General features: G+C 51.4%; 1 protein-coding gene across 9 annotated transcripts in view; it reads left to right on the plus strand.

Moving 5' to 3' along the window:
* The window catches only part of MRAS (muscle RAS oncogene homolog), a 53,753-nt gene extending 33,694 nt beyond the window's left edge, over window positions 1–20,059 (plus strand). For 3 of the 9 annotated variants that reach the window (XM_034995613.1, XM_034995604.1, XM_034995619.1), the window contains exons 3-7: window positions 9,335–9,488; window positions 10,843–10,942; window positions 14,516–14,584; window positions 15,207–15,286; window positions 16,661–20,059. In XM_034995613.1, the coding sequence (XP_034851504.1) occupies window positions 9,335–9,488; window positions 10,843–10,942; window positions 14,516–14,584; window positions 15,207–15,286; window positions 16,661–16,760 (503 nt within the window). In that variant the 3' untranslated portion in view covers window positions 16,761–20,059. Of the gene's footprint in view, window positions 1–9,334; window positions 9,489–10,842; window positions 10,943–11,239; window positions 11,403–11,499; window positions 13,043–14,515; window positions 14,585–15,206; window positions 15,331–16,660 lie in introns of those variants that run through there. The other 6 variants (XR_004677536.1, XM_034995634.1, XM_034995626.1 and 3 more) reach the window with 6 other exon arrangements.
* The last annotated feature ends 2,737 nt before the right edge of the window (window positions 20,060–22,796 follow it).

Below are 22,796 nucleotides of genomic sequence, written 5' to 3' on the forward strand. Positions count from 1 at the left end.
TGAGAGATGGCCAACGAAGCGAACGTGGGTTTGAGAAGGGGTCCTGAGACTGAGTGTGGGGACCCACCATCGTTTAGAGGGTAGGGAGATGAGGGGACAGAGCAGGACCAGTCACTTCAGTAGGAGAAGAACCGAGAGAGAGTGATGTCCCAAGGCCAAGTGGAGAAGGCTTTCCAACCAGGAGGGAACCATCAGCCACTTCCGGTGTCAGTAGGTGGCCCAGAGGGATGAGGACTGAAACGTGCCCGTTGGATTTAGTGACGTGGAGGTCGTTGGTGACTTGACAAGACCAGTCTTGATAGAATGACCAGCAATGAGAGTCTGATTATAGTGGGTTCAAGAGAGAGTGGAGGGGAGGAAGAACAGGCAGTGAGAACAGACAAGTCAAGGGGTGTGCCTGTAAAGAGGAACAGAGAAAGGACAGAAGCTGGAAGGAGATGTGAGCTCAAGGGGCGGGGTTTCTACTCTTAATTTTTTTGGCTTTATTTTTTTTTAGGTGAGAGAAATTATAGTATGTTTTCATACTGGTGGAAATGAACCAAAAGAGAAATGGGTGATGCCAGAGAGGGAAGGGGCCCCAATAGTAGCAGTGTCCTTGTCTGGGTGACAGAGGATGGGACCCGGTGCCCGCTGGAGGGCATGGTCTTGGACAGGAGCAGGGCCAGGTCATCCCCCACAGCCAGAAGACAGTGGCGTGTGTTGCAGAGAAAAGGGGGGGGGGGGTCCTCCTACAAGTGTTTTTAATTGAGATGTAACTCACCTGTAAAGTATACAATCGAGTGTTTTTTAGTGCATACACACAGTTGTGCACCCACAACTGCCAATCGATTCACAAACCAACAATCACTTGGGTCACCACGGATTCCTCAACAGTTCCATCGCCTCTCCCTAGAAAGCTCACCCATTAAAGCAGTCATTCCCCATTCTCCCCTCCCCCTGCCCTAGCCCCTGAAACCTCTGATCTACTTTCTCTTTCCGGATTCGCCTGTTCTGGACATTTCATGTGTATAAACAGCACCATATAGTAAGCGGCCTTTGAGACTGGCCTCTTTCACTCTGTGGACTGTTTTCAAGGTGCATCAACATGTAGCCCGTATCAGAATTTCATTCCTTTTTAGACGTGAATAATATCCACTCATCCGCTGCTGGACATTTGAGTTGTTTCCACTTTGGGCCTTTGGGAATAATGCTGCTTTGGACATTCTTGTTCAAGTTTTTGTGTGGCTATGTTTTCACTTCTCTTGGGTATGCCCCTGGGCATATAACAGCTGGGTCAAATGGTAACTCTACGTTTCACTTTTTGAGGAAACTCGAAACTGTTCTCTGCAGTGGACGCGCCTGCCTCCTGTGGTGTGTGAGGCTCCCGCTGTCTGGGAGGTGGGTTGGTTTGGAAGCTTGTGGAATTTAGCTGGTGATCTCTGTTTCACACCCTCAGCTGGGAGTGGAGGCTGGAGGAGAGGAGGCGGTGGGAAGCGGTGGCCCTGGGAGTGGGAGGGGACTAGATGGGGATGTGTTCAAGTTTGTTGGGTGTTCGAAGGGCCCCAGAAGTTGGTGCTAGGACTTTAAAGGGAGCCAGGTGCAGAGCCATGAGCCCTCTCCTCCCAGCTACGTGTGGCCACGCAGGGGCAGGTGTGGAGTAGGTGGAGGGTTTGGGGTAAGCAGGTGGGATGGGTGTCAGACATATCACCTCCAGGCCTTTGTCTTCTGTCTCTGTGGACCTCAGGTGTTCTGTCCTCACCCCCTCCATTTAGACCACCTCTTCACAGGCCTTGGGGACCCTGCTGGCTCCTCGCTCAAAGACAGGCTGGTGCCAGGAGCAGAGCAAAGCTTGGCCCCAGACAGCCTGGTATTCCAATCTGCCTCTCCTGCTCTCTAGCAGTGTGAACCTGAGCAGGTCGCCTGTGAAATGTTGCCTCCCCCACGCCCTGAGTGGTTGTGGGAAATGGCCTTGTAGGCCAGCGCTTTCCCTCCCCGTTTCTGTCCATTGCCAGGCCCCTCCCAGGCTAACCTCTCTCTCTGGGATGTTCCTGGTGACACAGCTGAGGCCCCCTACTGCCCCCTCTCTCTTTTCTTCTCTTCCCTCCCTAAAAGTGACATTTGTTTGGGGGTGAGGTGTTCCCAGCTCTTCTGAGAATTCCACAAAGCCGTGGACCGTCTCCCTGAAATAATGTGCACCCACACATGTGATGTGTTTACCAAGTCAGGAAATCTAGGGACCTCATGAAAGGGTATCCCAAGGCCTCCTCGCGCCATTCCCCCAGCTGCAGGAGGGTGGCCTCGGGAGTAAGCATCCCCGGGGGCTGGTGGCCAGCACTTCTCCCCTGATGCTATCCTGAAGTCAGTCGAGGCTGGGACCACTGCCAGAGGGAAGCGTCCCCATTGCCAGGGAGCCAGCCACATCCGCCCCAGGAGTTAGCCCCCTCCCCCTTAGAGAGTCCCAAGTGGCGTGGCTTTCCACACCCTGCCAGTGCTGTGGAGAAGAAAGCAGCCCTTTTTCTGGAAACAGTGCATGGTCAATGGGTCTAGCCCTTCTGCCTGGCACCCAGCCCACTCCATACACACTCTTACCCAGAATGGGGAACACAAGAAAAATAGTCAAGTGCCCTCATCACTACCCATGCTCAGCTAGGTGCCATATTTTTATTTGAGTCTTCTCCTAGGAAGAGCATAGGCTTCCCCACCTGACTCCCCTGTAAAATGGGCATGATCACTCCTACCTCCCACCATGGTCCTGTGCATTAGAGAAAGGTAGAAAACATGAGGCATGGTCCTTGGAGACATTTTATGTCTAGAAATTGTCATCTGTATTGTTTCATATTCCAGAGCCCTTACCTCACCATGAGGGGTGCATTACACAAGTGAAAAAGTCACTTTTTCATGATTTCCCTTAAAGTTGGCAAGGGCTGATTGGACACAGCAACTGCATTTCCTATAGTGCGCACATGATTTGTCTAGTCATTCTGCAAGTATTTTTTGAACCTGCACTGGGTGCTGAAGCTTTCGAGAGACCGAGGGAAATGAAAGCCTGGCTCCCCTCCCATCCCCCCCTGTAGAGCTCCACCCCACGGTGGGGAGCTGAGCCAGGCCTAGAGGCAGTGACTCGGAAAAACCCACAGAACTCACAGAACCCAGGACACACAAAATAGGACAGGTTCAAAGACAGAGGTCAGGGGCTGGAGCTCTCAGGAGAGGACGCAGAGTGCAGCCGTGCTGGGGGAAGTGGGGGGAGGCTGGGGTGGCTGGTGACAGGCCATTCTGGTTGGAGGTCATGGCTTGTGCAAAGGCTTGGAATTGAGACACAGCCCGGCTGGTTGTGGGTGGCCAGACCCACACCCTCTGGTTGAAGATAAAAGACTGGATGGGCAGGGACAGCTGGGCCTTGGGGAAGTTGGAGTGGCCTCCTTCCCAGTGTGTGGCCTTGAGCAGATCCCTTCAACTCCCTGGGCCTCAGTTTCCGCATTTGTTCTAGGCCATGAGGAGGATTCAGAGGGTGTGTGTGTAGAAAACCCAGCACGGTGTCTGTTGCCAGTAGAATGTGGTGGGCAGGACTATTTTCAGCCAAAGAGCTCAGACTGTACCCTGGGCTGCCGCCAGTGTCCCAGCCCCGAGCCCATGCCAGGGTGTGCCTCCCTCCGGCAGCCCTGAGGAGGAAGAAGAGGAGGCAGAAAAGAAGGAAGAGGAAGAGGGGACGGGGCAAGGAGGAGAGCTCAGCTGGGACCCAGGCTGGTGCCCCCACACACTGGCTGCCCGCCTGCCGGGGGCCCGGTGCCACGCCAGCCTGTGGGGCTGGGCTTCTGAAAGCCACACGATCTAAGACCAGCCTCGGGGTTTCCACTTAAACCCTCCTTAGCCGCACAGCTGGCCCCATCAACCTCTGGGTGGGGAGACTGGGGCAGGGCAGACAGGTGTGCAGCTCTGACCCCCTCTGTCTCCAAACTGTCTTCTTCCTCCTTCCACAGTCTGGCTGCCTCTGGCTGTGTCTCTTTCCCATCTTCTCTCTCTCTCTCTCTCTTTCTCACACACACACTGGCACAACACCTCTTCTCCCACAGTGACTAGTACTTTCTGTCTCCGGAGTCCTCCTACCTTCATGACATCAGGATGGGAAATGCAGGCGGCATCATAATTTCTTAAAAGCCTAGCTGCCTGTGATCTTCAGCCTCCCTGGGGCAGAGCCGCTGACAAGGGGCTTGTGCCCAGGCACTTCCAGGTGTATGTGTGTGGAGGGGGGGACGAACCCCAAACCAGACTAGGCCCAGCTCAGCCCCCACCACGTCTGCACCTCCCAGGTTGCACCTACCCTGCTGGGGCTCCAAGGTTTAGAATTTCTACGGCGCCCTCCACTCTCCTCTCTCCCCTTGGCCCCCATTCCCGGTGTCCTATGTCCTCCGTGTCTGCCCATTCACTGTTTCCTCTGCCTCTCAGGCCCATCTGCCTTCACTGATGCCCTGGTTGCCTCTGCCCTGGCCCCTCCTCCACCTCCTCACAGCCTCCCCCTCCAGGCCCTTCCCTCTCCGGCTGCCACACTCACCCCCTTCTGACTGCATCTCTTCCCTCTCTGAACCTTTGGTAGATCCCCAGCACCCACTAAGTTCAAAGATTTTAGTTCAGGATCCAAGAGGCCCAGCCTCTAGTCTCCCTGTCTCCTCTCTCCCACCTGCTCCCCCATCACAGAACTTTTATGCCAGCACACCGACCCCCTTTTCTTCCCAGCCTCCAGGCCCTTGCTCATGCTGTTTCTCTGCCTGGAAGGCCTTCCCCAGACCCTATCTTTTTTATGTCAAATGCTTTTCTTTAAAGGACAGGATCAATATCCCCTCTTGGCTAAACCCTTGCATTATCCCCTCCAAGCTGAAGGGACCTCCCCGCCTGACCTAGATTTTCCCAAAGTATGTATCACTTTCTGTCCTGTGGTGTTATTTTTCTTTAAGTACCAGCCCAGCTAGCCTCTAAGTACCTTGATAGCGAGATGCAGCTTATTCTTTAACTACCCCAAGTACCAAGCAGAGTGGTGGGCACTGAGTATGTGTTTAGAAGAGGGTTGGCAAATGGATGACTGAATGCTCCTCTTTGGGTCCCACACGCAGGCTGCTCCTGTCCCCAGAAGGTGGGGCAGGCCTGGCTGTTAGCCCACAACCACATGCCACCCCGTCCGCTTTGTTACTAGGAGTATGCTTAGGCTGTTACAGTGAGCTGGAAAGTTCCTTTATTTTCCAGGCTCTGGAGCAGTTTATAGATAGATAATAAAAAGAGCTTTGTGCCATTCATGGGGGAGATTTGTCTCTTCAATTTCATCGATAATCATTGGCCTATTCAGGTTTTATATATTTTCTTGAGCCAATTTTGTTTATTTATATTTTCTTAAATTATCCATTTCATCCAGAATTGAAATTTTTTTGCTATGAAACTGCATATAGTTTTCTCTCAGAATTAAATATATGTCTAGATCCATAGTCATAGGCCTTTCCTCATTCCAAAGGCTTATTAGTCTTTTTTCTCTTTTGTCGCTGGTAAGAATTGCTAAAGGCTTTTTTTTTTTTTTTAATTGGTCCTTTCAAAAGTCAGCTTTTGATTTTTAGATATCTACTACTTTTCTTTCCTCTCATTTTCTTAATTTCTACTTTCATTGACAATTTCTTCTTTCTTTGGTTTTATTTTTCCTTTCCTAGCCCCTTAATTTAAATGCCTAGATAATTTTCAGTCTCTCTGGTTTTTGGAAGTGTATTTAAAGCTGTAATTTTCCTCTGAGTACCACTTTGGCCTCAAACCAGAGGTTTTATTATTGTTCATTGTTGTTCAGTTCTAAATTGTTTGTAATTTCTGCTTTGCTTTTCTCTTTAACTAGAGCATTATAGAGCAGTATAGCTTTTTAAACTTCCAAGTGGATAGTTTTTATATTCATGTTGCTGTTAATTTCTGATCTTACTGCGTATAAGCAAAACATAGCCCATGTGACATCGGCTTTCCGGAATTTGTTGAAATTTTTATTTATGACCTAATATGTGGCCAATTTTTGTGACGATTTCATGTGTGTTTGAAAATGCTTATTTACTGTTTGAGTGTAAAGTTTGTTCTCTCAGATTAAGTTGTGTTGTTTTTTTTTTTTTAAGTAATTTCTACACCCAACATGGGGCTCAAACTCACAACCCTGAGATCAAGAGTTGCATGCTCTTCCGACTGAGCCAGCCAAGCACCCCTCTCAGATTAAGTTTTAAAATTGCATTATTTGGATCATTACTTTTCAGGGGGCCAATTGTTCTGTCTCTCTAAGAGAGGCCTGTTCAAGTTCTCTCACAGTGATTATGGGATTTGTCTATACCTATTGTGTTTAAAAATCAGGTTTTTATACATGTGTATTTTAGAAAACATTCTTATATGCTTATGATTCATGACTTTGGCACTTCTTGATGCTTGTACTTTTTCCCATTATAAATACATTGGTTTGTCCTGTTCAATGCATTGGCCTTGAATCCTATTTTGTGGATGCATGTGGCTGACATATCCTTTTTTACCCTTTCACGTTTCATTCTTTCTGTGTCATTTTGTTTTATATGTGTCTTTTGTAGTAGCAGACAAATGGATTTTATATTGGGTGTCTGCTTTAATGGGTAGATTTAACCCGTTTGCCTTTACTGCTGTTAGTCATAGTTAGATTTACATCTGCCATCTTCTTGCATGTTTCCTTTTTTAGCCTTCTGATTTTCGTGTAGTTTGTTTTTGCCTTTTGTTGGATTGGTCCCGTTTACTTTGTTCTGTTGTTTTTTTTTTCCCCCTCTGATGACTAGGAACTTTTGAGTTTTATTTCTAGTGGTTATTCTATATACATACATGTGTTTGTGTGTGTATAATTCTATTTTTTCTATCAACATCTGGATGTAATTATTATCTTTAGCCTCTTCCCAAATGAGGCGAGAAATTTAGTAGTAACTTACTTTTTCCCAGCCCCTACCCTCACATATGGATCATCATAGATTTTAGTTCTAAATTGCCATTCGTTTTCTTTAAATTGTGTAACGACATTTATTTAAACTTAACTTAGGTTTGGCTGTCTTCTTTGTTTATCATTGTTTATAATACCACTCATCTTTTTCTTTCATGGATCTATTTTTCACTCTGCTGAAGTATTTCCTCCAAGAATTCTTTTAGAAAGCATGGGTGATATTATTTTTAAGGCAATCAGTGTGTGAAGTAACCATTTTTCCTTTCCAGAGGGTCCATTTTGACTTTCAGCTCCCCATTGAACTGGGTTTTTAAAATTCTGAACCATCATATTTTCACATATCCTAGATCTCTAGTTTTTGTTTTGGACAATACACACCTTCAAAATCTGTGAATCCATTAATTACATATCACCTGAATGTCTTCTGCTGTTCTATTCACCTTCCCATCCCTTCAGCCAGATCTGTGACATTTTCATCTGTTTTGCTGGTGGGATTTATTTAGTTGCCCTTGGTCCTTACCCAACGTGACACCAACTTCCACCAATAAGCTTCAGCTGGCTATATTGTTCTTCACAGTATATACTTGTCTCCACCAGAAATTATATTACTCATTCATTTGTTCGCCAATCTTCCTACTAGATTGTGAGGCCCAGTAGAGAAAGGATTTTGTCTCATTCACTCTGGATCTATAGTGCCTAGAACACTGCCTGGCACATAGTAGGCTCTCACATATTTCTTCAGTGAATGAATGAATGAACAAAATTGGGTAGGCTTTACATTCATTTATTCATTCAGCTACTATTTGAGTTCTGTTGTGCCAGGTTCCAAGCAGACCAGTTCCTACCTCTGGAGCTGACAGTCCAACTGGGGGCCTCTTAAATGCGCAGGAAGGACAATGTGCCATAAAGGGTTTGTACAGGGGTGGGGAGAGTCCCCGGGAGCTCAGGCAGCAGAATGCAATGAGTCAGAGTCAGCTGGCCAAGGTAAGGGGAGCAGGAGAGCAGGGGTGGTTGGGGGATGGCCTAGAGGTGGAGAGAGCACCCCAGGTAAGGTGAACAAGCTCGCACCAGACCCTCCTATAGGGCTTCTTTGTATCAGGCACTGCTCCAAGGGTCTTAGTATTGTTTTTAAAGATTTTATTTATTTATTTGACAGAGAGAGAGAGAGAGCACAAGCAGGGGGAGGGAGGCAGAGTGGCAGGGAGAGGGAGAGGGAGAAGCAGACTCCCCGCTGAGCAAGGAGCCTGATGCGGGACTTGATCCCAGGACCCTGGGACCATGACCTGAGCCAAAGGCAGATGCTTAACTGACTAGGGCCATCCAGGTGCCCTGGGTCTTAGTATTTTAACTTAAAACAACCCTTAGGATTCTCATCGTGGAAATAAGGGCACAGAGAAGTGAGCTTGCCCAGGATCATACTCTAGGAATGAAGAACCAGACTCAGCCCAGAATCTGGCTCCAAAATCTATAGCCATTAGCTCCACTGCCTCCAGGGAGAAGAAAAATGGGTCTGTCAGAGAGTGGAGTGAGCTAGGAAATGGGAAAGGCTGGATGGTGAGCAGGGGTTTGCAGGATGCTTCGGGGCTTTAGCAGGCCTGAGGGGGTCAGGCCTGTGCATCTCAAAGGAGAGCCCCCAGCAGTGGCTGTGGCCACTCTGAAACAGCCTGGGGGGAGGATTTTATCTCAGCAGGAAGGAAGCTGAAGGGGTGTGGGCTTCCGGAGTCCAGGGGTGGAGGGAGGGAGAGGGGGATGGATGTGTTGGGAAGAGAGCCTTTGCTGAGATGGTTCCCCCCTCTTTCTCCCCAGCTCTTCCTACCACCCCATGATAGCCCCATCCTAGGGCCAAGTGATCCTGGCTCTCAGAGGCCTCTCCTTCCCTGCGCAGCCTGCCTGCTATCTGTCCGCACAGGGACTGAGGACCCTACCTGACCAGCCTTTTCAGGGCTTTCCCAGTGCATGTCCTGGGGCTCTCCTCCCTAGAGGCTGCAAGGTAGAGGCATTGTTTCTATCTTATATAGGAGGAAAAGGGGCTCAGAGAGTCAGGTAACTTCCTGGGAATCAGTTTGTAAGGACCAGCAGGGATCCAAGCCCGAGTGTGGGGGTCCCAGAGGGATTTTGTGGCAGAGCTGATCACTGGCTTTATGAGGCTTTTCTGTAGACAGGTAAGTCCCAGGGGGCAAGTAGGTTGGAATCAGCAGGTCCACAAATGAGTCTGTTCGGGCCTCACACTTGGAAGGGTCTGAGGCCCTGCTGGGTCTGGAAAGTCATGCAGCCTCTTGGGGCCAGCTTGGCTGGAGCCACCGGGGGGCCAGCAGAAGCAGCATGGGGGTCTGCAGGCCATGGGAGCTCCACAATGGGTGGTGACAGCCCCTGAGTGGCCTCATCCCACCCCAGTTCTGGACACAGCCGGGCAGGAGGAGTTCAGCGCCATGCGGGAGCAGTATATGCGCACGGGGGACGGCTTCCTCATCGTCTACTCAGTCACGGACAAGGCCAGCTTCGAGCACGTGGACCGCTTCCACCAGCTCATCCTGCGCGTCAAGGACAGGTAAGGGCAGCTGGGCCAGGACATCCTAGCTCCTGGCTCAGAGCGGCCTCTGTCTGTCTGTCTGTCTCTCAGAGTCTCAGGTGAAAGCTGAAACACAGAGGGGCAGAGCTGAATTCACACATTGGTCCCTCCGCCTCCTACCCCAGTTCTTTCCGCAGGGCCAAACTGCTTCCAGGGCCTTAAGTCAGCCCCCTCCCATCTCTCCTAACCAGTCCCCACTGATGGCCCCAATTTAACCAAATTTTATCACGTTAAAAAAAAAGTGAATTTCCTCTCCGGTATGCGTTGGAAGTGGTTACATCACATTTGACTGTGAGATTTACAAGCCCCTAATCAAAGGCTCATTTTTTTTCCTTAGCATTATATGGAGTAATTATTTAAATAATTTGTAGTTTCTTTTAAGCCTAACTGGTCTTTTCAGTTAATGCGCTCTTAAAGAGGCCACATAGGACAGTAAAAGGACAAATTAAGAAAACAGCAAGCTTTGAACAAATCTCAGTAAATTCAGAAAAATCCAGTTAACACCTGTTCCAATGGCAAAGTGTTAATAATTTTACAATCCCTTTACAGGCAAAGGGATTCACACTCACACACACTCACATATATACATAAAACTCAGAGCCGTAAATACAAGTTAAGCCCCTGACTATAGGAATTTCAAAAGAGAAAACATAAATGACTCTGAAGTAGGAAAATATTCGACCTTTGGCTAACCCAAGTGCAAGGGAAAATAATAAAGTATTATTTTTCACCTGTTAAATTATGAATTTTTTAGATGACAATGCCCAGTGATGTTAAAGATGCTATAAGACTGGCATTTCTTTCACCTTTGGACAGCAATATGGCCACATGCGTCGATGGGACTCTTTAAGGCAGACGTGCCTTGTGATCCCACCCTTCCTCTCCTGGGAGCCATCCTGCTTTTGCAGCTGCCATTTACTGAGTGCCAGCCCTATACCAGACACGGGCCCTGGGGCTCTTTCCCAGCCCCTGCTGATGGCCCACAGCAGCCCTGCATGGGAGGGAGATGGGAGGGAGCAGGTCCAGGAAGCCAGCCCCTGCCCAGCAGCCTCTTGGGAGCCCTCTCTGATGGTGCTGAGCCAGGGGTTTCCCCGGGGGGGGCAGGGGGGACCTCTTTGCTCTCTCTGCAATAAGCCTAAACCTCCAAACCAAGACACAGTCCTGGGGCCCCCTTCCCCTGCCTGGAGACGTGGAGGGAAAGGGACTCAGGAGTCAGCCCCAGGCCCACTGGGGAGGCAGCGTGGGCTGCCTTATGCCTGAGGTGTGGCTGTGTTGCCTTCAGCAGGCGTGGGGGCAGTGAAATTTCATGAGCTGCTATTCCTTTATTCCCCAGAGAGTCCTTTCCGATGATCCTCGTGGCCAACAAGGTCGATCTGATGCATTTGAGGAAAATCACCAGGGAGCAAGGAAAAGAAATGGCGACCAAACACAATGTAGGTGGCGTGCGTGTGCGTGTGTGCACGTGTGTGTGTATGTGCTGGGCAGTCAGGGATGTGTAGGAGGCCGTGGCCATCACTCCTGCGGGACCTTGGGCCTCCTGGGTAGTGGGTTAGGTCCCGCAGAGAGGCCTGGCAGGGCGTATGTGATGAGGGCTATGTTGTGAAACAAAACAGCAGACTTGAGAGAAAACACCCTCTTATCGGTCATGAGGAGCTCTGATGGGGGGACCAGGTCCCTTCACAGTGGCCTGCGAGCTTGGTGTTCAGGCCACCTCCTGGCCCCCAACACAGCAGATTCATCGCTGGGCTGTGCAGAGGGCTGGCTTCTATCGAGTTCTCTGAGCCAGCCGCCTGATTATGCTCAGAATCATCGGACCAGCGGCAGTTCACCGAGCCCTGTTCTATGCCAGGCCTTGTGCTGGGGAACGATCACTCCTTACCACCACATGCTGAGGTAGGTATCATGATGCCCATCTTACAGTTGGTCAGACTGAGGTTTGCCCAGGCCGCACAGTGAATATCAGTGGACATCTTTGTTTTCTTTTTTTCAGTTCATTGTGATGCCCCTTTGCCCTCTGGAAGTGCTGGGTGGGGTCACCGGGCTTCTTCCCACCCCTCCCCCGCACAAGCACAGCCCAGGCCCCTGGCCTCATGGGTCAGTTATGTAGAAGTCCACTCTGCCTGCTGGGAGGTCTGCTGCAAGGCTGCCCCTTCCCTCTGCCCGGTGGGCCCAGCTCTGTGAGTAGAGGAAGGGGGCTCACTGCAAGTTACTTATGCTTGTCTCTGCCTTCTGCGTCCATTCACATGTTTGTGTAACTGCCCTAGGCCCTGGGAAATAAAACTCTAATGACAGGAGACAGATAATAAACCAAGCAAATTACAGTGTCCCCCAATTACAGTGTGACATGTGCTATGGAAAAAAGTAAATCAGGGAAGGGGGTCAGGAATGTAAGGTGGAGGAGGATGCTTTTCCAAATAGGGTGGTCAGGGAAAGCCTTGCTAGGGAGGGTGCATTTCAGCAAGGACTCATAGGAGCTGAGGAGGAAGCCCTGCAGATCTCTGGGGAAAGAATGTTCCAGCTGCGGGAATAATCAGTGTAAAGGCCCTAAGGCAGGAGTTTGAGGATCAGCAAGGAGGTCAGCTGGAACTGAAGTGGGAGGGGTGGGGAGCAGGAGGCCAGGTCAGAGAAGGGCTTTAAACTTTATGGGCTTTTGCTCAGAGGGAGGGGGGAAACCATTGGACGGCTATGAATGAGGAGTGATGACGAGGTCTGGCTTATGGCTGCACAGCTTCTCTCCGGGGGCCATGTTGAGAAGGGCCCCATATAGGCCAGTCGTGGGAGCAGGGAAACCAGTTAGGGGCTGCTGGATAACCCAGATGCAGGTCAGCACGGCCCAGAGTAGTGTGGTGAAGGTGGCAAGGAGGTAGTTGGATTCTGGACGTGTTGCTAAGAAAGCCAACAGGATATGTGCACAGATTGGATGTGGGGTGTGAGAGAAAGAAGGTGTGGCGGGTGATTCTGTGGTTTGGGCGTGAGCAACTTTCAGAAGACCAGAGTGTCGGTAACTGGGCAGGAGAGACAATCGGAGGAAGTGTGTGCGAGACAGGCGCTTGGTTGCAGATCTGTGGAGGCTGAGGAGCTGAGTGGATAATCAGATGGAAATGCCAAGGCGGCAGTCAGATACAGCATCTGGGGCAAGTATTGGCAGCGGCAGAGTGTGGATGGCATGTGAAGCCATAAACGCCAAGGGAGCAGGTGTAGATAGGGCAGGGGTCCCAGGACTGAGGCCGGACACTTGACCTAGTGATGCGGGGAGGTGAGGAGGAAACCACAAAAGGGCCTAAGCTGTGGGTGACGCATGAGGGCCAGAGTAGGGCGTCGTGGATGCCAAGTGAAGAACATGCCTCAAGGAGGAGGAGTGATCCACCAGGACAGAGCTGCCCCACAGTCTCCAGAGGAGAGCTGGAAACTCACCGCTGGGTTCTGAACAGAGACAGGCCTGAGAAGCCGACTCCGTTTCCCAGTGTCAGGCTCCCTCAGGCCTCTCATAACACCTCTGCTCGTCCCTTCCAGGCAGTGGGCGGGGGGGGGGGGGGTGGAGAGCGGAGCCTGCCCGGCCCCCGCTGCTGCAACCTGGGCCTCCAGTCTCTCCGCCGCGTTTCTCCTGCAGCAAATGCCACTACCTCATTTACCATTTGACCAAGCGATTCTGCGAGCTACTATCGACAACATGCTATTTTAGAGCTCATAAGGCAAGTTCCTCTTCAGCTGCCAAGGCGGGCGCCCCACCCGGCGCCGGAAGATGGCATTTCCTAGCCCTGTGGTGGAGTCAGACGGTGCTACCATTTAGTGCAGCGTTCCCTTTAGTTTAAGTCTCCTTGCTACTGAAATCCTAGGATTCCAAGAACCCAGATAATGCACCCCAGCCTTTCTTCAGGGGTGGAGGCAGGACCCCCAGAAAGAAGGCCGAGGGCACCCAAGGACCTGGGGGTCACTACAACTCCTGTACTTCTGAGTGGTGGGTGGGGCGGCACCAGTGGCTGTCTCAGGCCCCTGGAACCGTGCCCCTGCTGAGCCGACAGGGCCACGGCCTGTGAAGGGGCTCCCGGTGGGTCCCAGCCCCAGCTACAGGCAGCTGCCTGCCCCTGCTCTGGGTGTGCGAAAGGAAGCACGTTGCCCTGGCCTCACAGGGTATCACAGGACTCTGGCTTCTAGGCCCTAGCAGGGGTGCCCTCCGTGCCTGGGAGGGGCCCTGAAGCTGACCTCGGCACCCCTAGCTGTCCATGGGCGGCCAGGCAGGGAATGGAACAGGCACCTGCTTCAACCCTTGATTCTCTGCCAGCTGCGGTGTGGCTCTGGGCGAGCACATCACCACTCTGAGCTCACAGTGTCCCCCCGAGGCACAGTGGAGATACTTGCTTACCTCCGAGGGTGAAGGTGGGGAGTAAGTGAGCTCAGGGCTGCTGAGACCTGGCAGGCGAAGGGCCCAGAGGCGTCTCAGTAAAACAGCCTACAGTGGAGGGCAGTGGTCTTTCAGTTTATCAGAGCCTCGAAGATTGGTTCATGACTATTTGAAAAGTCTCAGCCTTGCTTCGTGTGCTCTGCCCTTTGCCTCTAGCCACCCTCAAGACCTCTGCCTGTGGCCACAGCGATGCGCAACGGTCCTTTAGGATGTGTCCTGGGCAGTCGCCTACAACATTCTCCTCTAAAGTAACAGCTCACCTTGTCACACAACCCCCTGCCCCGACCCATGCATTTGAACTGCTGGTCATTTTTATTTTCTTCACTGGGCTTTTCTTTTTTGAAAGTGTTATAATGAAATGTCTTAATTTTGTAACCAGGGAAAAGTAATGAAATACACCCGAGTTCTTCAGTCTGACCACAGTCGGCCTCCCTCTCTGGCCTGGGGAAGCCTGTATATTTTGCACAAACCCCACACTCTCTCCACTCAAGCGGGAGTGCACACAAAGCCTTCCCGCCTGTGCGGGGTCCCTGACTCAGGAGGAGAGGTGTGCTCAGAACTGCGTCCTGACCTCATGCAACCTTTGTCCTCCTCCCTGTGCCAGCCCGAGACTTGGGGTGGACACGGCCCTCAACACCTGTCCTCTGGGGGGCCACCTGAGCCACATCTGCCGGTGAGCTGCTGTCCTTCAGCTGGGGTGATGATTCCTCAGGGTCAGACGTGCAGGCACAAGCCCTCTGTGAACGTGGCCGAGCTCCCGGACTTGTAGATGCAGACCAAACAAGAGCTGAGCCCGGCAAGCCTGTTGGGGGCAAGGAGGCACAGACCGGGTAGAGGTCATGGGGCTGCAGCGTTCTGCCCATGGCCCAGCCTCGCTTCAGCCTCTCCCACCAGAGTCTGCTCTGGAGCGCCCGGGAAGAGGCAGAAGTCCCCTCACGGTGGAGAAATAGGCCTCAGAAAGAAAAAAGAATAGCATCAGAACCTATTTTAGTTTGATAAATGAAACAGTCTTTAGTCTTCAAGTATGTAAAAAGATCTTTTTTTTCCCTCTATTTTTAGGGGGCTATTAAAGATCTCTATGACTAGAGAATAAAAGGGAATTAGACAAGCTGTCAAAATTTTCCACCCTTAAGGAGCAAGACGCCACCAAGGGGCTTGAGGTTGTTGGCGCCAGGGTTCTGTGGGGGTCTCTGAAGGCAGGTGGTTCCTTGGGACCCCTGACAATCTGCAGCTTTAGGGAACGGGGCTTTGTGGACCTCAGTGCTACTTTTACCAAGTTGAGCTTTGCCTTCCAGATTCCGTACATAGAAACCAGTGCCAAGGACCCACCTCTCAACGTCGACAAAGCCTTCCATGACCTGGTTAGGGTAATTAGGTGAGCATTGCACGCTCCCCCAGAAGCAAGCCCTCTGCAGCAAGGTGGGTCGCCGGGAGGACTGGAGGGACGTGGCTTCTTGTTCCAAGGCCGGGGCCGTGCACTTCTGGGCCTGTTTTGTATTTCTTATCCCTCCACCCATTTCTTTTCCCCGCCCTTCCCATCTTCCTTTGCACACACCCCCTCACTCCTCCTACCTGTGGGGGAAGCCCAGAGCTAAAGGGAGGGGCCTTCCTGCCTGGGGTACTATAGCTCAGCCTCCTCTCCGGCCTCCTCTCTCCTCTCGGCTCCACAGCCTCCACCTGCCTTCCGTGTTCTCCCAACACCACACCTGTCAACACCATAGGAAGTAGGTCCATGTCCTCTCCACCGCCCCGAGGTCAGAGCGCCCCGTGACAGTTTACCTGAGCCACCACCGTTCTGATTCCTCAGCTCAAGTTGCTGGGGCGTTGCACACGCACCCGCTTTGAAGACCGCACACCCTGCCAGGCTCCAGGTGTGGTCGGAAAGCCTCGTCAGCGGTCTCGCTGCGTTCCTTTACAGTCAGGGTCCCAGCCCGAACCGCCTCGTGCTTAGAGGGCTGCCACAGCCTCCCGGCTGCTCCCCTGTCACCCATGTGCCCATTTCCAAAGTCTGCACCGTGCGGAACAGCCTAACCCGCGGTCCTCAAATATCAGGCCCTTAGTGTGAGGCCATGTGCTGCAGAGCTCTACGGCTGTCAGTTAGTCATGAACTCACGGGCAGGGCCCTGGCAGAGTGCTTTCCCCCTGCTGCCTGTCGGCGCCCCAGGACACACACACACACACACACACACACACACACACAGCCCTTTCCTCTTCAGTCCCCGGCGTGCACTGTGGTAGTGCAGCCCCCCCTTTACGCCATAGCTGGTGGCTCTGCACTCGTGGAAAGGTCTTCTCGTGGGCATTTGGCCTCCCGTTGGGGTACGTGGCCCTGCCAGGAGCTGGTGGTATCTGGGCTATGGACCTGTAGTTCCAGGGCAGGCTTTAGACATAGGAATAGTTAACAGAAAGCATGCAAAAAACTTTTGGACTCAATGGGCTTGTCATTTTATTTAAAATATGAAACACAAAAATAGAGGCCAGTACTGAAGAACACATAATGTAGTTCACGATTTAAAGAACTACAGCCACAGTGTGATGTCAGGAATTCTTCCCAGCAGGGCAACAGGCTTTGCCCTGCCCTCCCTGCCTTCCTGCTCTCTCTGCCCCAGAGACAACTGGCCAGGCCAGGCCCTCCCCCAGCGTCCAGAACAGGCCTGCCGCCTGCACACCCAGGGCCCCGGGAGGAGAGGGGCAGGGAGAAGCAAAGCCCGTTCTGACTTTGTTTTTCTGCCTTTCCCTGTCTCAAAAGGCAACAGATTCCAGAAAAGAGCCAGAAGAAGAAGAAGAAAACCAAATGGCGGGGCGACCGGGCCACCGGCACCCACAAACTGCAGTGCGTGATATTGTGACGGGCCTGAGGCCCTGGCCACGGTGACCGCGAACTGGCTGGCCCTCGGGGCCCTCCACTGCCTAACCGCGCTGAAAACCATTTCTAACCACGACCCTCGGCCCAAGGACCTGGCTCAGGAAGGAAGGAAGGGAGGATGGGCAGGGAGGAGCGAGGCTCCGGCTTTGCCACAAGGGCACAGGCTTTCCCATGTCTCGAGAGAGACAGGGAAGCAACGCTAAACAGAAGCAGCATCCAAGCCCCTCACGTTGACTCAACCCGGTTCCTCCCCATCTCTCGGTGGCTGTGTTGTTTCTTTGAAGTACACAGTATTAGTGTGATGTGGAAGTGTGTGTCCACAGACAGAGTACCGAACAAGCCATGATCCACCCCCCACGCCCTTGCCCCCAGCCCAGAGTGTCTGAGCCTGGGGGGCTTTTGTAGATTTTTAAATTATTTTAGTGATTATTATTTTATTAAGGGGGTCTGTGCCCACGGACTGGCGGAGCTTCAGGGCTTCAGCAGGCCTCTCTGAGAACATGTCTGGAATACTGTTGTTGTTGTTGTTGTTTGTGACTGAGTTTCCCCAGCGGTGCCAAAACTCAGCTCAACATGCAAGTGGAGGGACCGAGAGCGCAGACGTGAATGAGGACGGTGGCCGGAGGCCGCGGGAGGAACAGCCCCCTCCCAGCCTCCAGACCAGACAGAAGAGAGATGCCCTCACCCAGAAGGTTTTACTGTGCCCGAGGGTGCAGGTGTTAGGAAACGGAGTTTTATTTTGCTGAGCGGAGAGGCTGGGGCGAGCATGTCTGTTTTCAGAAGGGTTTTCATGATCCTGGACATGCATGAGTTAGGTCAGCTGACTGGCTTTGCAAAAGCGTCCGTTCACTTGGCCGACAGTGCAGATTGAGTTCTGTGCTCTCAGGGCTCTGCCGGATCTGTCTCTTCCTGCTTTCCCACCGTCTGTGCTGCCTCGCGCCTCTTGGACACAAACACGCGGACGTGGGCATGTATGTCTCAGCTCGGCCCAGTAAGCTAATGTGGACGCCATCCAGAAAGCTCTAGTTCATGCTGAATCTTAACCAAAAACCATCCAATACTGTCGTTACTAAGACAGCACCAAGACCTGAAGCCATTTTCCCTTTGAGTCCACTGACTACCACTTCTTAAAGCCCAGTAAATAAGCAGACCCCGCTAAGCATTTGCAAACTTAGGATTCGCTTGCCTTTCTGGCACACACTTTTCTTAGCCTCTTGGATCTTAACCATAACATATAATTAAAGGAAAAAGAAAGGTTGGGGTGATGACATGGCCCCCATACCTGTTCCTATAAGGGGACACTCCCCCAACTTCCTGAAGATGTCACTTCCTTCTCAGGTGCTGCTGGTGGGATCCAGAGACTGGCTTTTCCCCAGCCAGGGAGGGTGGACCACAGCGGGTGGACCCCAGGGAGGGCAGCCACGACCACAGTGCCTACCCCTCCAGCAGAAGGTCAGAAGACGAGCTCGTGACCTCATTTTCCACTGACAAATCAGATCACTAGGCAAACCAGAGCATCCCTAGCAGGTGGCCTGGCTACTCTTTAGAGACAGAAACCCTGAGAAAGTGAACACCCCACGGGACCTGGAGACACCTGGCATCTTCTCTGGTTTTGAAAGCGTGCTGCGTTCCTAACTCAGCAAGATCACCAGCACCAGGGGGCCCAGCCGAAGAGCGATTCTGTGTCGAATGAAATCATTGGGACTTCAGTTAATTGGAAAATCAAACTTCTTTATTTGTCTCAATGGCCTTTTTTTCCCTGACCCTGAAAGGAAAGATAACAAAGATCAGGCACTTCAGAGTGTCCCAAGGTCCTATAATGTTAATGGGCGTTTTAAACACTAACAGGACAAGGCTCTTTCGGACACTTCTGCTCCTCTGAGCCGAGTCTACTGCAGCCCCGTGTGCAAAGGAGAGGAGGAGGCAGTAGCAAGACAAGCAGGAAGAAGTACGGAGGGAGAGGCTTTGCAGCGAAGGAGTGGTGGGGTGGGAAGGGAAGCCGAGCACCCAGGGCAGCGGCCACTGCTGGAAAGCTGCTACTGGGCACGGACCAGCACCAGCACACCCCTGCCCCCTGCCCTCTGCAGAGCCCACAACTCCTTGGCAGCCCTGAGTGGGGAGTCCTGTTGGAGGCAGATAAGCTGACCTAGAATGAAGCCCTTAGCCATGAAGGTAACCAGACACACGGGTTCCATCTGCTTCTGGCCCCTCCCCCAACACGGGCAGTGCTTCTGCCCACCCCGGCCGCATCTTCCAGGGCACAGTCCTGCAGTCAGCCTGCACCTCAGCTCCACAGTGCTCGAGGGACAAACTGGTTAAGGAAAGGCCAGCTGCTCCTGAGTCAGGGGTCAGGCTTCATCTTCCATGACCTTGTGTTCCCCAGAGGTGAGACAGATGGATAACATTTTTCAAAGACAGTTCTTTGTGTTTTAGGGAACTGTGGGCCCTTGTAGCAGTGGGGGCTTCCAGATAGGCCAGAATGGAGTGGACCCTGCGGCATCCCAGTACAGTAGCTTCTCCATGGCCACGTGGCAGGGTCAGTTGGAACACCAGTTGGCCACACTACTCCATGACTGAGGAGTGCAATGGGACTTGTGTCTTTGGTGACATTTTGGTGTTTCCACTGGTTTTCCAGACCACCTGAGTAGTGCTACCTTCACATTCCCTGGAACACACCCTTCCTGAAATCCCCTCACCCCATGCCTTTGCCACTATGTGCTCTCAAATTTTCTCCCAAAATTTTGACCCCCCCCCCCCCAATTAGAGGGCTACTTTTCTACCCAACAGGCAATCTTAGCCATCTTCCCCACCCCTCCAGCTGGGGGCTCTGGCCACTGACTTCTCCTATACTTGGCCACACAGGGGGCACTTGGATGGTTTCTCTTAGGACTTTGACCCCACCTTGTGTTGTTTGCTGTGGAGAGTGCCTGGTGGCCTAGTGTGGCCAATCTCACTTTCCTAGGAGACATGACCCACTAACACATGGCAGCTCTGACCCAAAGGCCCCTGAGACGTGTGACGGTAAATCTGGAACCACAGACAGATTCCCTCCATTAATCAGCCCATTGGGTTAGAAACTCCACGTTGGGTTTACATAGAATGAAAGATACTTGAATTGTTGAGCGCCCGTGAGCGCACAGCTTCTGCTATCCAGTATTAACAGATGGCCGTTGTTGTGAAACGGGAGTGATGCCTGAGGGTCTCGATGATGCTTGAGCCTTTTATGTAACTTTTTATTAAGTCTTTGTGTATCTCAACTCATTAATAAAGAAAAGAAGAACACTTGGCCTATTTCCTCTTATTCAGATATTCCTAAACTGTTGCTGAGAACGTTGTAAGTTGTCCGTGTCTGGCCGTGTAAGGAGCACCTTACAGAGCAAACCTAAAGTAGAGAGGAGACCACAGGTGGCCATGAGGAGGGTCTCCTTCCCACCTGGAGCCAGAGGATGAGGGCAAGTGAGCGTGGTGATTAGAGACACAGCCTCTTGATGTCTGGCAGCCCTGGGTTCGAGTTCTGTCACTGACCTTTACGTGCCTTTGAGCAACTTCCCTGTTTCAGTCTCCAGCCTGCCTGAGGACTGGGTAATAGTGTGCACCCCCTAAATAGACTGAGGACTGAAGCTAGGCTGTGGTACGGATCTCAGAAGTGGCGCTCTTTGTAGAGGGCACTGGGCTGTCTGACGTTGCTTTCCATGGAAAGAAACTGCCCCCTGCCCCCATCCACAAGATCACAGTCTTTTGTACGATGTGGTTTCATTTCTCTGTTAATTGAACCTAGTGGGTACTTGGCTAAGTTGAGTCTCTCTGGGTCATTGATCCAGGGACTAGAGACCAACAGACCATATCCCTCTCTTGGAACGTCTTTGGGGAGCCATAGCTAAAGCATGTAGACCCAGGGGCTCCTCACCCCTTCTGGGCTGGGAGCAGACTAGTGTAGGCACAGTGGTGTGGTAGCCACTGGGCCTGGCTGTCTGCGCATTCATTCATTCTGCACGTATTGATCAGGCATTGGGCTGGGTGGTGGGCCCACAGTAGTGAGCAGAGCAGACGATCTTCTGGCCATCAGTTCTCCTTTAGTCCTGAATTAGCTTCCTGTGGCTACTGTAACAAATTACTGCAAACTTAGTGGCTTAACAGAGAAGTTTATGCTCTCACAGTTCTAGAGGCCAGAAGTCCAAACTCAGTGGGCTGAAGTCAAGGTGTGGGCAGGGCTGTGCTCCCTCTGGAGGCTCTGGGCGAGAACCCACTCCTTGCTTCTTCCTGCTTCTAGAGCTTCTGGCATTGCCGGGTTGGGGCCATTTCCCTCCAGTCTTCAAGGTCAGCATCTTCCAATCTCTCTCTTCTCTATCTTCACATGGCCTTCTCCTCCCTATGGCAAGCCTCCCTCCCTCCAAGCTGATGCTCCCTCCTTCACTGAGAAAGTTGAAGCCAGCTGAACAGAATTTCCACAGCCTCCTTCCACTGCCTCCACCCACTGCCTAGCATCTGCACCCACACACTCTGCCTTCTTGGCTGCTACAGGCAGACCATCCATGCTCCTGGCCGAAGCCAGTCCCTTCTCATGGGTACAAGAACACATCCAGGACCTCCCTCTGGCTCTCCACCCCTCTCTCTTCGGCAGCATCTGTTCTTCTCTCTTGGATCTTCCCCATCTTCAAACAGACAAGAACAAAACTTCCCTTTGACACCCCGCCTCTGCCAGATACCTCTTTCTTCTCTGCCGTCTTGTGCAGGAAGCCATCTTAAAAGGGTAATCTATACTCAGCCCATGAATTGCTCTCATTCCTTTCTCTTTAAACTGCTCTAAACAGACTTTCGTCCATCGTTCCACCCCCAGCAGCCTTCTTCTCAGGGTCAGCCATGGCTTCCATCTTGCTAAATTCAGACTTAATTCTGGGTTCTCAGTCTTTTCACATTGGATCTTGCAGCTTTGGCACAGTTTATCACTCCCTCTTCCTTGTTCAAGTTTCTTCCATTGGCTTCGAGGATGCTGCCATCTCTTTGTTTTTCTCCTTCCTTGTGGCCACTCCCTAATGACCACCACCTTTTGCTGGTCGCTCCTCCTCTGTTGGAGCACCCCAGAGCTCAGTCCTTGGTCCTCCACCTACCATATGATCCAGTAACTCCACTATTGGTTATTTATCCAAAGAAAAAGAAACACTAATTCAAGAAGATGTATGCTCCCCTATTTTATTGCAGCATTATTTACGATAGCCAAGATATGGAAGCAACCTAAGTGTCCATCTATAGATGAATGGATAAGGAAAATGTCATACACATGCACACGCACACGGACGCATGTGCTCACAATGGAACATTATGCAGCCATAAAAAAGGATGAGATTGTGCCATTTGAGACAACATGGATGATGTTAGAGAGTATTATGCTAAGTGAACTAAGACAGAAAAAGACAACATGATTCCACTCATAAGTAGAATCTAAAAAACAATAGCAAATGAATGAATGAAAGAAAAGCAGAATCAGATCTATAAATACAGAGAACAAACTTTTGTTGCCAGAGGGGATGAGGGTGGGGGTTTGGGCAAACTAGGTGCAGGGGGAGGGAGATCCAGGCTTCCAGTTGGAGAATGAGTAAGTCATGGGAATAAAAGGCACAGAATAAGGAATACAGTCAATGATACTATAATAATGAGGTGAGAGCACAAACGGTAGCTACACCTGTGGTGAACATAGTGTGATGTATAAACTTGTCCAGTCACTAAGTTGTATACCTGAAATAATAAAATATTGTGTGTCAACTGTACTTAAATTAAAAAAAAAATTTTGTTCCAGGTAATAAACCACCTAGCCCAGTGGCTGTCTACACTTATTGTGGTGAGCACTGAGTAATGTATAGAACTGTGGAATCACTGTGTTATACACCTGAAACTAATATAACATTGTACGTCAACTATACTCCAATTAAAAGTCTCCATGTCACCGGGGTTCCCAGCCTAATGGGGATGATGAACCATTATCACCGCAGGTGATTCACGTGTGCGGTGCAGGAAAGTTTGA

This window comes from Mirounga leonina, unplaced genomic scaffold, assembly GCF_011800145.1.
Source record: "Mirounga leonina isolate KUSES-001 unplaced genomic scaffold, KU_Mleo_1.0 Mir_115, whole genome shotgun sequence".
Classification (NCBI taxonomy): Eukaryota; Metazoa; Chordata; class Mammalia; order Carnivora; family Phocidae; genus Mirounga; species Mirounga leonina.